The sequence below is a fragment of the Ranitomeya variabilis genome, chromosome 5 (assembly GCF_051348905.1).
Source record: "Ranitomeya variabilis isolate aRanVar5 chromosome 5, aRanVar5.hap1, whole genome shotgun sequence".
Classification (NCBI taxonomy): Eukaryota; Metazoa; Chordata; class Amphibia; order Anura; family Dendrobatidae; genus Ranitomeya; species Ranitomeya variabilis.
In genome coordinates, this window is record NC_135236.1 from 1,302,476 (window position 1) to 1,319,985 (window position 17,510).

Consider the following 17,510-nt stretch of genomic DNA (forward strand, 5'->3'; position numbering starts at 1 on the left):
TGACACATCTCCCCCCCCCCCAAACACAGCCGCGGACCCTGCACCTGCCTTCCCCCCCCCCCCCCCCCCACACAGCCATGGCAGTTGTCCCCTCACGGCCGTGACACAATACAGGACCAACATGTGTGGGGGCAGTGGGAACATGTTAGCCCTAAAAGGGGACCCAGCATTTAGCCACCACCCTCCACAGAGGACACATCCCCCTCCTCGGGAATATGAGAAATAGCAGCGAGAAGACAACAGAGGAATTACATGGAATGTTTATTAAAAAAAAAACAATGTATAAAATTGGCAGTGATTGTTAGAAAAGCAGAAAGAACAGGGAAGGTGGGCACAATGTCGGGGGTCCGGTCACTCAGAGTCCTGCTCGTCCTTCACCAGCAGCTTCTTCCCCTTCTTGGGCTTGATATCATCACGACATTTCCTGCACTTTAGGGTCCTGCAGAAGAAAAGATGTGAGAGAGGTCTCCATGTCACCAACACATAGGACCATGGGTTACATCAGACATGGAAGTGATTATATAGGAGAAGGGAGGACACTACCCACACTGAGGAGCACTGTACACCCCGCACATAGGACCACGGGTGACATCAGACAGAAGTGACCGGTCAGTGACTGTACATATAGGAGAAGGGAGGACACTACCCACACTGAGGAGCACTGTACACCCCGCACATAGGACCACAGGTGACATCAGACAGAAGTGACCGGTCAGTGACTGTACATATAGGAGAAGGGAGGACACTACCCACACTGAGGAGCACTGTACACCCCGCACATAGGACCACGGGTGACATCAGACAGAAGTGACCGGTCAGTGACTGTACATATAGGAGAAGGGAGGACACTACCCACACTGAGGAGCACTGTACACCCCGCACATAGGACCACGGGTGACAGACAGAAGTGACCGGTCAGTGACTGTACATATAGGAGAAGGGAGGACACTACCCACACTGAGGAGCACTGTACACCCAGCACATAGGACCACGGGTGACATCAGACAGAAGTGACCGGTCAGTGACTGTACATATAGGAGAAGGGAGGACACTACCCACACTGAGGAGCACTGTACACCCCACACATAGGACCACGGGTGACATCACATAGAGAAGTGACCGGTCAGTGACTGTACATATAGGGGGAAGGGAGGACACTACCCACACTGAGGAGCACTGTACACCCAGCACATAGGACCACGGGTGACATCACAGAGAAGTGACCGGTCAGTGACTGTACATATAGGAGAAGGGAGGACACTACCCACACTGAGGAGCACTGTACACCCCGCACATAGGACCACGGGTGACATCAGACAGAAGTGACCGGTCAGTGACTGTACATAGAGGAGAAGGGAGGACACTACCCACACTGAGGAGCACTGTACACCCCGCACATAGGACCACGGGTGACATCAGACAGAGAAGTGACCGGTCAGTGACTGTATATATAGGGGAAGGGAGGACACTACCCACACTGAGGAGCACTGTACACCCCGCACATAGGACCACGGGTGACATCAGACAGAAGTGACCGGTCAGTGACTGTACATATAGGAGAAGGGAGGACAATACCCACACTGAGGAGCACTGTACACCCCACACATAGGACCACGGGTGACAGACAGAAGTGACCGGTCAGTGACTGTACATATAGGAGAAGGGAGGACACTACTAACACTGAGGAGCACTGTACACCCCGCACATAGGACCACGGGTGACATCAGACAGAGAAGTGACCGGTCAGTGACTGTATATATAGGGGAAGGGAGGACACTACCCACACTGAGGAGCACTGTACACCCCGCACATAGGACCACGGGTGACATCAGACAGAAGTGACCGGTCAGTGACTGTACATATAGGAGAAGGGAGGACAATACCCACACTGAGGAGCACTGTACACCCCACACATAGGACCACGGGTGACAGACAGAAGTGACCGGTCAGTGACTGTACATATAGGAGAAGGGAGGACACTACTAACACTGAGGAGCACTGTACACCCCGCACATAGGACCACGGGTGACATCAGACAGAAGTGACCGGTCAGTGACTGTACATATAGGAGAGGGGAGGACACTACCCACACTGAGGAGCACTGTACACCCCGCACATAGGACCACAGGTGACATCACAGAGAAGTGACCGGTCAGTGACTGTACATATAGGAGAAGGGAGGACACTACCCACACTGAGGAGCACTGTACACCCCGCACATAGGACCACGGGTGACATCAGACAGAGAAGTGACCGGTCAGTGACTGTACATATAGGAGAAGGGAGGACACTACCCACACTGAGGAGCACTGTACACCCCGCACATAGGACCACGGGTGACAGACAGAAGTGACCGGTCAGTGACTGTACATATAGGAGAAGGGAGGACACTACCCACACTGAGGAGCACTGTACACCCAGCACATAGGACCACGGGTGACATCACAGAGAAGTGACCGGTCAGTGACTGTACATATAGGAGAAGGGAGGACACTACCCACACTGAGGAGCACTGTACACCCCGCACATAGGACCACGGGTGACATCAGACAGAAGTGACCGGTCAGTGACTGTACATATAGGAGAAGGGAGGACACTACCCACACTGAGGAGCACTGTACACCCCGCACATAGGACCACGGGTGACATCAGACAGAAGTGACCGGTCAGTGACTGTACATATAGGAGAAGGGAGGACACTACCCACACTGAGGAGCACTGTACACCCCGCACATAGGACCACGGGTGACATCAGACAGAAGTGACCGGTCAGTGACTGTACATATAGGAGAAGGGAGGACACTACCCACACTGAGGAGCACTGTACACCCCGCACATAGGACCACGGGTGACATCAGAGAGAAGTGACCGGTCAGTGACTGTACATATAGGAGAAGGGAGGACACTACCCACACTGAGGAGCACTGTACACCCCGCACATAGGACCACGGGTGACATCACACAGAGAAGTGACCGGTCAGTGACTGTACATATAGGAGAAGGGAGGACACTACCCACACTGAGGAGCACTGTACACCCCGCACATAGGACCACGGGTGACATCACAGAGAAGTGACCGGTCAGTGACTGTACATATAGGAGAAGGGAGGACACTACCCACACTGAGGAGCACTGTACACCCCGCACATAGGACCACGGGTGACATCAGACAGAAGTGACCGGTCAGTGACTGTACATATAGGAGAAAGGAGGACACTACCCACACTGAGGAGCACTGTACACCCCGCACATAGGAACACGGGTGACATCAGACAGAAGTGACCGGTCAGTGACTGTACATATAGGAGAAGGGAGGACACTACCCACACTGAGGAGCACTGTACACCCCGCACATAGGACCACGGGTGACATCAGACAGAAGTGACCGGTCAGTGACTGTACATATAGGAGAAGGGAGGACACTACCCACACTGAGGAGCACTGTACACCCCGCACATAGGACCACGGGTGACATCAGACAGAGAAGTGACCGGTCAGTGACTGTACATATAGGAGAAGGGAGGACACTACCCACACTGACGAGCACTGTACACCCCGCACATAGGACCACGGGTGACATCAGACATGGAAGTGATTATATAGGAGAAGGGAGGACACTACCCACACTGAGGAGCACTGTACACCCCGCACATAGGACCTCGGGTGACATCAGACAGAAGTGACCGGTCAGTGACTGTACATATAGGAGAAGGGAGGACACTACCCACACTGAGGAGCACTGTACACCCAGCACATAGGAACACGGGTGACATCAGACAGAAGTGACCGGTCAGTGACTGTACATATAGGAGAAGGGAGGACACTACCCACACTGAGGAGCACTGTACACCCCGCACATAGGACCACAGGTGACATCAGACAGAAGTGACCGGTCAGTGACTGTACATATAGGAGAAGGGAGGACACTACCCACACTGAGGAGCACTGTACACCCCGCACATAGGACCACGGGTGACATCAGACAGAAGTGACCGGTCAGTGACTGTACATATAGGAGAAGGGAGGACACTACCCACACTGAGGAGCACTGTACACCCCGCACATAGGACCACGGGTGACATCAGACAGAAGTGACCGGTCAGTGACTGTACATATAGGAGAAGGGAGGACACTACCCACACTGAGGAGCACTGTACACCCCGCACATAGGACCACGGGTGACATCAGACAGAAGTGACCAGTCAGTGACTGTACATATAGGAGAAGGGAGGACACTACCCACACTGACGAGCGCTGTACACCCCGCACATAGGACCACGGGTGACATCAGACAGAAGTGACCGGTCAGTGACTGTACATATAGGAGAAGGGAGGACACTACCCACACTGAGGAGCACTGTACACCCAGCACATAGGACCACGGGTGACATCAGACAGAAGTGACCGGTCAGTGACTGTACATATAGGAGAAGGGAGGACACTACCCACACTGAGGAGCACTGTACACCCCGCACATAGGACCACGGGTGACATCACACAGAGAAGTGACCGGTCAGTGACTGTACATATAGGAGAAGGGAGGACACTACCCACACTGAGGAGCACTGTACACCCCGCACATAGGACCACGGGTGACATCACAGAGAAGTGACCGGTCAGTGACTGTACATATAGGAGAAGGGAGGACACTACCCACACTGAGGAGCACTGTACACCCCGCACATAGGACCACGGGTGACATCAGACAGAAGTGACCGGTCAGTGACTGTACATATAGCAGAAAGGAGGACACTACCCACACTGAGGAGCACTGTACACCCCGCACATAGGAACACGGGTGACATCAGACAGAAGTGACCGGTCAGTGACTGTACATATAGGAGAAGGGAGGACATTACCCACACTGAGGAGCACTGTACACCCAGCACATAGGACCACGGGTGACATCAGAGGGAAGTGACCAGTCAGTGACTGTACATATAGGAGAAGGGAGGACACTACCCACACTGAGGAGCACTGTACACCCCGCACATAGGACCACGGGTGACATCAGACAGAAGTGACCGGTCAGTGACTGTACATATAGGAGAAGGGAGGACACTACCCACACTGAGGAGCACTGTACACCCCGCACATAGGACCACGGGTGACATCAGACAGAGAAGTGACCGGTCAGTGACTGTACATATAGGAGAAGGGAGGACACTACCCACACTGACGAGCACTGTACACCCCGCACATAGGACCACGGGTGACATCAGACATGGAAGTGATTATATAGGAGAAGGGAGGACACTACCCACACTGAGGAGCACTGTACACCCAGCACATAGGAACACGGGTGACATCAGACAGAAGTGACCGGTCAGTGACTGTACATATAGGAGAAGGGAGGACACTACCCACACTGAGGAGCACTGTACACCCCGCACATAGGACCACAGGTGACATCAGACAGAAGTGACCGGTCAGTGACTGTACATATAGGAGAAGGGAGGACACTACCCACACTGAGGAGCACTGTACACCCCGCACATAGGACCACGGGTGACATCAGACAGAAGTGACCGGTCAGTGACTGTACATATAGGAGAAGGGAGGACACTACCCACACTGAGGAGCACTGTACACCCCGCACATAGGACCACGGGTGACAGACAGAAGTGACCGGTCAGTGACTGTACATATAGGAGAAGGGAGGACACTACCCACACTGAGGAGCACTGTACACCCCGCACATAGGACCACGGGTGACATCAGACAGAAGTGACCAGTCAGTGACTGTACATATAGGAGAAGGGAGGACACTACCCACACTGACGAGCGCTGTACACCCCGCACATAGGACCACGGGTGACATCAGACAGAAGTGACCGGTCAGTGACTGTACATATAGGAGAAGGGAGGACACTACCCACACTGAGGAGCACTGTACACCCAGCACATAGGACCACGGGTGACATCAGACAGAAGTGACCGGTCAGTGACTGTACATATAGGAGAAGGGAGGACACTACCCACACTGAGGAGCACTGTACACCCCGCACATAGGACCACGGGTGACATCAGACAGAGAAGTGACCGGTCAGTGACTGTACATATAGGAGAAGGGAGGACACTACCCACACTGAGGAGCACTGTACACCCCGCATATAGGACAACGGGTGACATCAGACAGAAGTGACCGGTCAGTGACTGTACATATAGGAGAAGGGAGGACACTACCCACACTGAGGAGCACTGTACACCCCGCACATAGGACCACGGGTGACATCACATAGAGAAGTGACCGGTCAGTGACTGTACATATAGGAGAAGGGAGGACACTACCCACACTGAGGAGCACTGTACACCCCGCACATAGGACCACGGGTGACATCAGACAGAAGTGACCGGTCAGTGACTGTACATATAGGAGAAGGGAGGACACTACCCACACTGAGGAGCACTGTACACCCCGCACATAGGACCACGGGTGACATCAGACAGAAGTGACCGGTCAGTGACTGTACATATAGGAGAAGGGAGGACACTACCCACACTGAGGAGCACTGTACACCCCGCACATAGGACCACGGGTGACATCAGACAGAAGTGACCGGTCAGTGACTACATATAGGAGAAGGGAGGACATTACCCACACTGAGGAGCACTGTACACCCCGCACATAGGACCACGGGTGACATCAGACAGAGAAGTGACCGGTCAGTGACTGTACATATAGGAGAAGGGAGGACACTACCCACACTGAGGAGCACTGTACACCCCACACATAGGACCACGGGTGACATCAGACAGAGAAGTGACCGGTCAGTGACTGTACATATAGGAGAAGGGAGGACACTACCCACACTGAGGAGCACTGTACACCCCGCACATAGGACCACGGGTGACATCAGACAGAAGTGACCGGTCAGTGACTGTACATATAGGAGAAGGGAGGACACTACCCACACTGAGGAGCACTGTACACCCCGCACATAGGACCACGGGTGACATCAGACAGAAGTGACCGGTCAGTGACTGTACATATAGGAGAAGGGAGGACACTACCCACACTGAGGAGCACTGTACACCCCGCACATAGGACCACGGGTGACATCAGACAGAAGTGACCGGTCAGTGACTGTACATATAGGAGAAGGGAGGACACTACCCACACTGAGGAGCACTGTACATCCAGCACATAGGACCACGGGTGACAGACAGAAGTGACCGGTCAGTGACTGTACATATAGGAGAAGGGAGGACACTACCCACACTGAGGAGCACTGTACACCCCGCACATAGGACCACGGGTGACATCACATAGAGGAGTGACCGGTCAGTGACTGTACATATAGGAGAAGGGAGGACACTACCCACACTGAGGAGCACTGTACACCCCGCACATAGGACCACGGGTGACATCACATAGAGAAGTGACCGGTCAGTGACTGTACATATAGGGGAAGGGAGGACATTACCCACACTGAGGAGCACTGTACACCCCACACATAGGACCACGGGTGACATCAGACAGAAGTGACCGGTCAGTGACTGTACATATAGGAGAAGGGAGGACACTACCCACACTGAGGAGCACTGTACACCCCGCACATAGGACCACGGGTGACATCAGACAGAAGTGACCGGTCAGTGACTGTACATATAGGGGAAGGGAGGACATTACCCACACTGAGGAGCACTGTACACCCCGCACATAGGACCACGGGTGACATCAGACAGAGAAGTGACCGGTCAGTGACTGTACATATAGGAGAAGGGAGGACACTACCCACACTGAGGAGCACTGTACACCCAGCACATAGGACCACGGGTGACATCAGACAGAAGTGACCGGTCAGTGACTGTACATATAGGAGAAGGGAGGACACTACCCACACTGAGGAGCACTGTACACCCCGCACATAGGACCACGGGTGACATCAGACAGAAGTGACCGGTCAGGGACTGTACATATAGGAGAAGGGAGGACACTACCCACACTGAGGAGCACTGTACACCCCACACATAGGACCACGGGTGACATCAGACAGAAGTGACCGGTCAGTGACTGTACATATAGGAGAAGGGAGGACATTACCCACACTGAGGAGCACTGTACACCCCGCACATAGGACCACGGGTGACATCAGAGGGAAGTGACCGGTCAGTGACTGTACATATAGGAGAAGGGAGGACACTACCCACACTGAGGAGCACTGTACACCCCGCACATAGGACCACAGGTGACATCAGACAGAAGTGACCAGTCAGTGACTGTACATATAGGAGAAGGGAGGACACTACCCACACTGAGGAGCACTGTACACCCGCACATAGGACCACGGGTGACAGACAGAAGTGACCGGTCAGTGACTGTACATATAGGGGAAGGGAGGACACTACCCACACTGAGGAGCACTGTACACCCCGCACATAGGACCGCGGGTGACATCAGACAGAAGTGACCGGTCAGTGACTGTACATATAGGAGAAGGGAGGACACTACCCACACTGAGGAGCACTGTACCCCCCGCACATAGGACCACGGGTGACATCACATAGAGAAGTGACCGGTCAGTGACTGTACATATAGGAGAAGGGAGGACACTACCCACACTGAGGAGCACTGTACACCCCGCACATAGGACCACGGGTGACAGACAGAAGTGACCGGTCAGTGACTGTACATATAGGAGAAGGGAGGACACTACCCACACTGAGGAGCACTGTACACCCCGCACATAGGACCACGGGTGACATCAGACAGAAGTGACCGGTCAGTGACTGTACATATAGGAGAAGGGAGGACACTACCCACACTGAGGAGCACTGTACACCCCGCACATAGGACCACGGGTGACATCATATAGAGAAGTGACCGGTCAGTGACTGTACATATAGGAGAAGGGAGGACACTACCCACACTGAGGAGCACTGTACACCCCACACATAGGACCACGGGTGACATCATATAGATAAGTGACCGGTCAGTGACTGTACATATAGGAGAAGGGAGGACACTACCCACACTGAGGAGCACTGTACACCCCGCACATAGGACCACAGGTGACATCAGACAGAAGTGACCGGTCAGTGACTGTACATATAGGAGAAGGGAGGACACTACCCACACTGAGGAGCACTGTACACCCCGCACATAGGACCACAGGTGACATCAGACAGAAGTGACCGGTCAGGGACTGTACATATAGGAGAAGGGAGGACACTACCCACACTGAGGAGCACTGTACACCCCGCACATAGGACCACGGGTGACATCACATAGAGAAGTGACCGGTCAGTGACTGTACATATAGGAGAAGGGAGGACACTACCCACACTGAGGAGCACTGTACACCCCGCACATAGGACCACGGGTGACAGACAGAAGTGACCGGTCAGTGACTGTACATATAGGAGAAGGGAGGACACTACCCACACTGAGGAGCACTGTACACCCCGCACATAGGACCACGGGTGACATCAGACAGAAGTGACCGGTCAGTGACTGTACATATAGGAGAAGGGAGGACACTACCCACACTGAGAAGCACTGTACACCCCGCACATAGGACCACGGGTGACATCAGACAGAAGTGACCGGTCAGTGACTGTACATATAGGAGAAGGGAGGACATTACTCACACTGAGGAGCACTGTACACCCCGCACATAGGACCACGGGTGACATCAGACAGAAGTGACCGGTCAGTGACTGTACATATAGGGGAAGGGAGGACATTACCCACACTGAGGAGCACTGTACACCCCGCACATAGGACCACGGGTGACATCAGACAGAAGTGACCGGTCAGTGACTGTACATATAGGAGAAGGGAGCACACTACCCACACTGAGGAGCACTGTACACCCCGCACATAGGACCACGGGTGACATCAGACAGAAGTGACCGGTCAGTGACTGTACATATAGGAGAAGGGAGGACATTACTCACACTGAGGAGCACTGTACACCCCGCACATAGGACCACGGGTGACATCAGACAGAGAAGTGACCGGTCAGTGACTGTACATATAGGAGAAGGGAGGACACTACCCACACTGAGGAGCACTGTACACCCCGCACATAGGACCACGGGTGACATCAGACAGGGAAGTGACCGGTCAGTGACTGTACATATAGGAGAAGGGAGCACACTACCCACACTGAGGAGCACTGTACACCCCGCACATAGGACCACGGGTGACATCAGACAGAAGTGACCGGTCAGTGACTGTACATATAGGAGAAGGGAGCACACTACCCACACTGAGGAGCACTGTACACCCCGCACATAGGACCACGGGTGACATCAGACAGAAGTGACCGGTCAGTGACTGTACATATAGGAGAAGGGAGGACATTACTCACACTGAGGAGCACTGTACACCCCGCACATAGGACCACGGGTGACATCAGACAGAGAAGTGACCGGTCAGTGACTGTACATATAGGAGAAGGGAGGACACTACCCACACTGAGGAGCACTGTACACCCCGCACATAGGACCACGGGTGACATCAGACAGAAGTGACCGGTCAGTGACTGTACATATAGGAGAAGGGAGGACACTACCCACACTGAGGAGCACTGTACACCCCGCACATAGGAACACGGGTGACATCAGACAGAAGTGACCGGTCAGTGACTGTACATATAGGAGAAGGGAGGACACTACCCACACTGAGGAGCACTGTACACCCCGCACATAGGACCACGGGTGACATCAGACAGAAGTGACCGGTCAGTGACTGTACATATAGGAGAAGGGAGGACACTACCCACACTGAGGAGCACTGTACACCCCGCACATAGGACCACGGGTGACATCAGACAGAAGTGACCGGTCAGTGACTGTACATATAGGAGAAGGGAGGACACTACCCACACTGAGGAGCACTGTACACCCAGCACATAGGACCACGGGTGACATCAGACAGAAGTGACCGGTCAGTGACTGTACATATAGAAGGGAGGACACTACCCACACTGAGGAGTACTGTACACTCCGCACATAGGACCACGGGTGACATCAGACAGAAGTGACCGGTCAGTGACTGTACATATAGGAGAAGGGAGGACACTACCCACACTGAGGAGCACTGTACACCCAGCACATAGGACCACGGGTGACATCAGACAGAAGTGACCGGTCAGTGACTGTACATATAGGAGAAGGGAGGACACTACCCACACTGAGGAGCACTGTACACCCCGCACATAGGACCACGGGTGACATCAGACAGAGAAGTGACCGGTCAGTGACTGTACATATAGGAGAAGGGAGGACACTACCCACACTGAGGAGCACTGTACCCCCCGCACATAGGACCACGGGTGACAGACAGAAGTGACAGGTCAGTGACTGTACATATAGGAGAAGGGAGGACACTACCCACACTGAGGAGCACTGTACACCCAGCACATAGGACCACGGGTGACAGACAGAAGTGACCGGTCAGTGACTGTACATATAGGAGAAGGGAGGACACTACCCACACTGAGGAGCACTGTACATCCCGCACATAGGACCACGGGTGACATCAGACAGAGAAGTGACCGGTCAGTGACTGTACATATAGGAGAAGGGAGGACACTACCCACACTGAGGAGCACTGTACACTCCGCACATAGGACCACGGGTGACATCAGACAGAAGTGACCGGTCAGTGACTGTACATATAGGAGAAGGGAGGACACTACCCACACTGAGGAGCACTGTACACCCCGCACATAGGACCACGGGTGACATCAGACAGAAGTGACCGGTCAGTGACTGTACATATAGGAGAAGGGAGGACACTACCCACACTGAGGAGCGCTGTACACCCCGCACATAGGACCACGGGTGACATCAGACAGAGAAGTGACCGGTCAGTGACTGTACATATAGGGGAAGGGAGGACACAACCCACACTGAGGAGCACTGTACACCCCGCACATAGGACCACGGGTGACATCAGACAGAAGTGACCGGTCAGTGACTGTACATATAGGACAAGGGAGGACATTACCCACACTTAGGAGTACTGTACACCCCGCACATAGGACCACGGGTGACAGACAGAAGTGACCGGTCAGTGACTGTACATATAGGAGAAGGGAGGACACTACCCACACTGAGGAGCACTGTACACTCCGCACATAGGACCACGGGTGACATCAGACAGAAGTGACCGGTCAGTGACTGTACATATAGGAGAAGGGAGGACACTACCCACACTGAGGAGCACTGTACACCCCGCACATAGGACCACAGGTGACATCAGACAGAAGTGACCGGTCAGTGACTGTACATATAGGAGAAGGGAGGACACTACCCACACTGAGGAGTACTGTACACTCCGCACATAGGACCACGGGTGACATCAGACAGAAGTGACCGGTCAGTGACTGTACATATAGGAGAAGGGAGGACACTACCCACACTGAGGAGCACTGTACACCCCGCACATAGGACCACGGGTGACATCAGACAGAAGTGACCGGTCAGTGACTGTACATATAGGAGAAGGGAGGACACTACCCACACTGAGGAGCGCTGTACACCCCGCACATAGGACCACGGGTGACATCAGACAGAGAAGTGACCGGTCAGTGACTGTACATATAGGGGAAGGGAGGACACAACCCACACTGAGGAGCACTGTACACCCCGCACATAGGACCACGGGTGACATCAGACAGAAGTGACCGGTCAGTGACTGTACATATAGGACAAGGGAGGACATTACCCACACTTAGGAGTACTGTACACCCCGCACATAGGACCACGGGTGACAGACAGAAGTGACCGGTCAGTGACTGTACATATAGGAGAAGGGAGGACACTACCCACACTGAGGAGCACTGTACACCCCGCACATAGGACCACGGGTGACATCAGACAGAAGTGACCGGTCAGTGACTGTACATATAGGAGAAGGGAGGACACTACCCACACTGAGGAGCACTGTACCCCCCGCACATAGGACCACGGGTGACATCAGACAGAAGTGACCGGTCAGTGACTGTACATATAGGAGAAGGGAGGACACTACCCACACTGAGGAGAACTGTACACCCCGCACATAGGACCACGGGTGACATCAGACAGAAGTGACCGGTCAGTGACTGTACATATAGGAGAAGGGAGGACACTACCCACACTGAGGAGCACTGTACACCCCGCACATAGGACTACGGGTGACATCAGACAGAAGTGACCGGTCAGTGACTGTACATATAGGAGAAGGGAGGACACTACCCACACTGAGGAGCACTGTACACCCCGCACATAGGACCACGGGTGACATCAGACAGAGAAGTGACCGGTCAGTGACTGTACATAAAGGAGAAGGGAGGACACTACCCACACTGAGGAGCACTGTACACCCCACACATAGGACCACGGGTGACAGACAGAAGTGACCGGTCAGTGACTGTACAGATAGGAGAAGGGAGGACACTACCCACACTGAGGAGCACTGTACACCCCACACATAGGACCACGGGTGACATCAGACAGAGAAGTGACCGGTCAGTGACTGTACATATAGGAGAAGGGAGGACACTACCCACACTGAGGAGCGCCGTACACCCCGCACATAGGACTACGGGTGACATCACATAGAGAAGTGACCGGTCAGTGACTGTACATATAGGAGAAGGGAGGACACTACCCACACTGAGGAGCACTGTACACCCCGCACATAGGACCACGGGTGACATCAGACAGAAGTGACCGGTCAGTGACTGTACATATAGGAGAAGGGAGGACACTACCCACACTGAGGAGAACTGTACACCCCGCACATAGGACCACGGGTGACATCAGACATGGAAGTGACCGGTCAGTGACTGTATATATAGGGGAAGGGAGGACACTACCCACACTGAGGAGAACTGTACACCCCGCACATAGGACCACGGGTGACATCAGACAGAAGTGACCGGTCAGTGACTGTACATATAGGAGAAGGGAGGACACTACCCACACTGAGGAGCACTGTACACCCCGCACATAGGACCACGGGTGACATCAGACAGAAGTGACCGGTCAGTGACTGTACATATAGGAGAAGGGAGGACACTACCCACACTGAGGAGCACTGTACACCCCGCACATAGGACCACGGGTGACATCAGACAGAAGTGACCGGTCAGTGACTGTACATATAGGAGAAGGGAGGACACTACCCACACTGAGGAGCACTGTACACCCCGCACATAGGACCACGGGTGACAGACAGAAGTGACCGGTCAGTGACTGTACATATAGGAGAAGGGAGGACACTACCCACACTGAGGAGCACTGTACACCCCGCACATAGGACCACGGGTGACATCAGACAGAAGTGACCGGTCAGTGACTGTACATATAGGAGAAGGGAGGACACTACCCACACTGAGGAGCACTGTACACCCCGCACATAGGACCACGGGTGACATCAGACAGAAGTGACCGGTCAGTGACTGTACATATAGGAGAAGGGAGGACACTACCCACACTGAGGAGCACTGTACACCCCGCACATAGGACCACGGGTGACATCAGACAGAAGTGACCGGTCAGTGACTGTACATATAGGAGAAGGGAGGACACTACCCACACTGAGGAGCACTGTACACCCAGCACATAGGACCACGGGTGACATCAGACAGAAGTGACCGGTCAGTGACTGTACATATAGGAGAAGAGAGGACACTACCCACACTGAGGAGCACTGTACACCCCGCACATAGGACCACAGGTGACATCACATAGAGAAGTGACCGGTCAGTGACTGTACATATAGGAGAAGGGAGGACACTACCCACACTGAGGAGCACTGTACACCCCGCACATAGGACCACGGGTGACATCAGACAGAGAAGTGACCGGTCAGTGACTGTACATATAGGAGAAGGGAGGACACTACCCACACTGAGGAGCACTGTACACCCCGCACATAGGACCACGGGTGACATCAGACAGAAGTGACCGGTCAGTGACTGTACATATAGGAGAAGGGAGGACACTACCCACACTGAGGAGCACTCTACACCCCACACATAGGACCACGGGTGACATCAGACAGAAGTGACCGGTCAGTGACTGTACATATAGGAGAAGGGAGGACACTACCCACACTGAGGAGCACTGTACACCCCACACATAGGACCACGGGTGACATCAGACAGAGAAGTGACCGGTCAGTGACTGTACATATAGGAGAAGGGAGGACACTACCCACACTGAGGAGCACTGTACACCCCGCACATAGGACCACGGGTGACATCAGACAGAAGTGACCGGTCAGTGACTGTACATATAGGAGAAGGGAGGACACTACCCACACTGAGGAGCACTCTACACCCCACACATAGGACCACGGGTGACATCAGACAGAAGTGACCGGTCAGTGACTGTACATATAGGAGAAGGGAGGACACTACCCACACTGAGGAGCACTGTACACCCCGCACATAGGACCACGGGTGACATCAGACAGAGAAGTGACCGGTCAGTGACTGTACATATAGGGGAAGGGAGGACACTAACCACACTGAGAAGCACTGTACACCCCGCACATAGGACCACGGGTGACATCAGACAGAGAAGTGACCGGTCAGTGACTGTACATATAGGAGAAGGGAGGACACTACCCACACTGAGGAGCACTGTACACCCCGCACATAGGACCACGGGTGACATCAGACAGAAGTGACCGGTCAGTGACTGTACATATAGGAGAAGGGAGGACACTACCCACACTGAGGAGCACTGTACACTCCGCACATAGGACCACGGGTGACATCAGACAGAGAAGTGACCGGTCAGTGACTGTACATATACGAGAAGGGAGGACACTACCCACACTGAGGAGAACTGTACACCCCGCACATAGGACCACGGGTGACATCAGACATGGAAGTGACCGGTCAGTGACTGTATATATAGGGGAAGGGAGGACACTACCCACACTGAGGAGAACTGTACACCCCGCACATAGGACCACGGGTGACAGACAGAAGTGACCGGTCAGTGACTGTACATATAGGAGAAGGGAGGACACTACCCACACTGAGGAGCACTGTACACCCCGCACATAGGACCACGGGTGACATCAGACATGGAAGTGACCGGTCAGTGACTGTATATATAGGAGAAGGGAGGACACTACCCACACTGAGGAGCACTGTACACCCCACACATAGGACCACGGGTGACATCAGACAGAAGTGCCGGTCAGTGACTGTACATATAGGGGAAGGGAGGACACTACCCACACTGAGGAGCACTGTACACCCCGCACATAGGACCACGGGTGACATCACATAGAGAAGTGACCGGTCAGTGACTGTACATATAGGAGAAGGGAGGACACTACCCACACTGAGGAGCACTGTACACCCCGCACATAGGACCACGGGTGACATCAGACAGAAGTGACCGGTCAGTGACTGTACATATAGGAGAAGGGAGGACACTACCCACACTGAGGAGCACTGTACACCCAGCACATAGGACCACGGGTGACATCAGACAGAGAAGTGACCGGTCAGTGACTGTACATATAGGAGAAGGGAGGACACTACCCACACTGAGGAGCACTGTACACCCCGCACATAGGACCACGGGTGACATCAGACAGAAGTGACCGGTCAGTGACTGTACATATAGGGGAAGGGAGGACATTACCCACACTGAGGAGCACTGTACACCCCGCACATAGGACCACGGGTGACATCAGACAGAAGTGACCGGTCAGTGACTGTACATATAGGAGAAGGGAGGACACTACCCACACTGAGGAGCACTGTACACCCAGCACATAGGACCACGGGTGACATCAGACAGAGAAGTGACCGGTCAGTGACTGTACATATAGGAGAAGGGAGGACACTACCCACACTGAGGAGCACTGTACACCCAGCACATAGGACCACGGGTGACATCAGACATGGAAGTGACCGGTCAGTGACTGTACATATAGGAGAAGGGAGGACACTACCCACACTGAGGAGCACTGTACACCCCGCACATAGGACCACGGGTGACAGACAGAAGTGACCGGTCAGTGACTGTACATATAGGGGAAGGGAGGACACTACCCACACTGAGGAGCACTGTACACCCCGCACATAGGACCACGGGTGACATCAGACAGAAGTGACCGGTCAGTGACTGTACATATAGGAGAAGGGAGGACACTACCCACACTGAGGAGCACTGTACACCCCGCACATAGGACCACGGGTGACAGACAGAAGTGACCGGTCAGTGACTGTACATATAGGGGAAGGGAGGACACTACCCACACTGAGGAGCACTGTACACCCCGCACATAGGACCACGGGTGACATCAGACAGAAGTGACCGGTCAGTGACTGTACATATAGGAGAAGGGAGGACACTACCCACACTGAGGAGCACTGTACACCCCGCACATAGGACCACGGGTGACATCAGACAGAAGTGACCGGTCAGTGACTGTACACATAGGAGAAGGGAGGACACTACCCACACTGAGGAGCGCTGTACACCCCGCACATAGGACCACGGGTGACAGACAGAAGTGACCGGTCAGTGACTGTACA

General features: G+C 53.9%; 1 protein-coding gene across 1 annotated transcript in view; it reads right to left on the reverse strand.

Moving 5' to 3' along the window:
• Positions 1–248: 248 nt before the first annotated feature.
• The window catches only part of TP53 (tumor protein p53), a 31,625-nt gene continuing 14,363 nt past the window's right edge, over positions 249–17,510 (reverse strand). Inside the window, exon 11 of the mRNA XM_077261430.1 lies at positions 249–439. Within this exon, the coding sequence (XP_077117545.1) occupies positions 352–439 (88 nt within the window). The 3' untranslated portion in view covers positions 249–351. The remainder of the gene's footprint in view (positions 440–17,510) is intronic.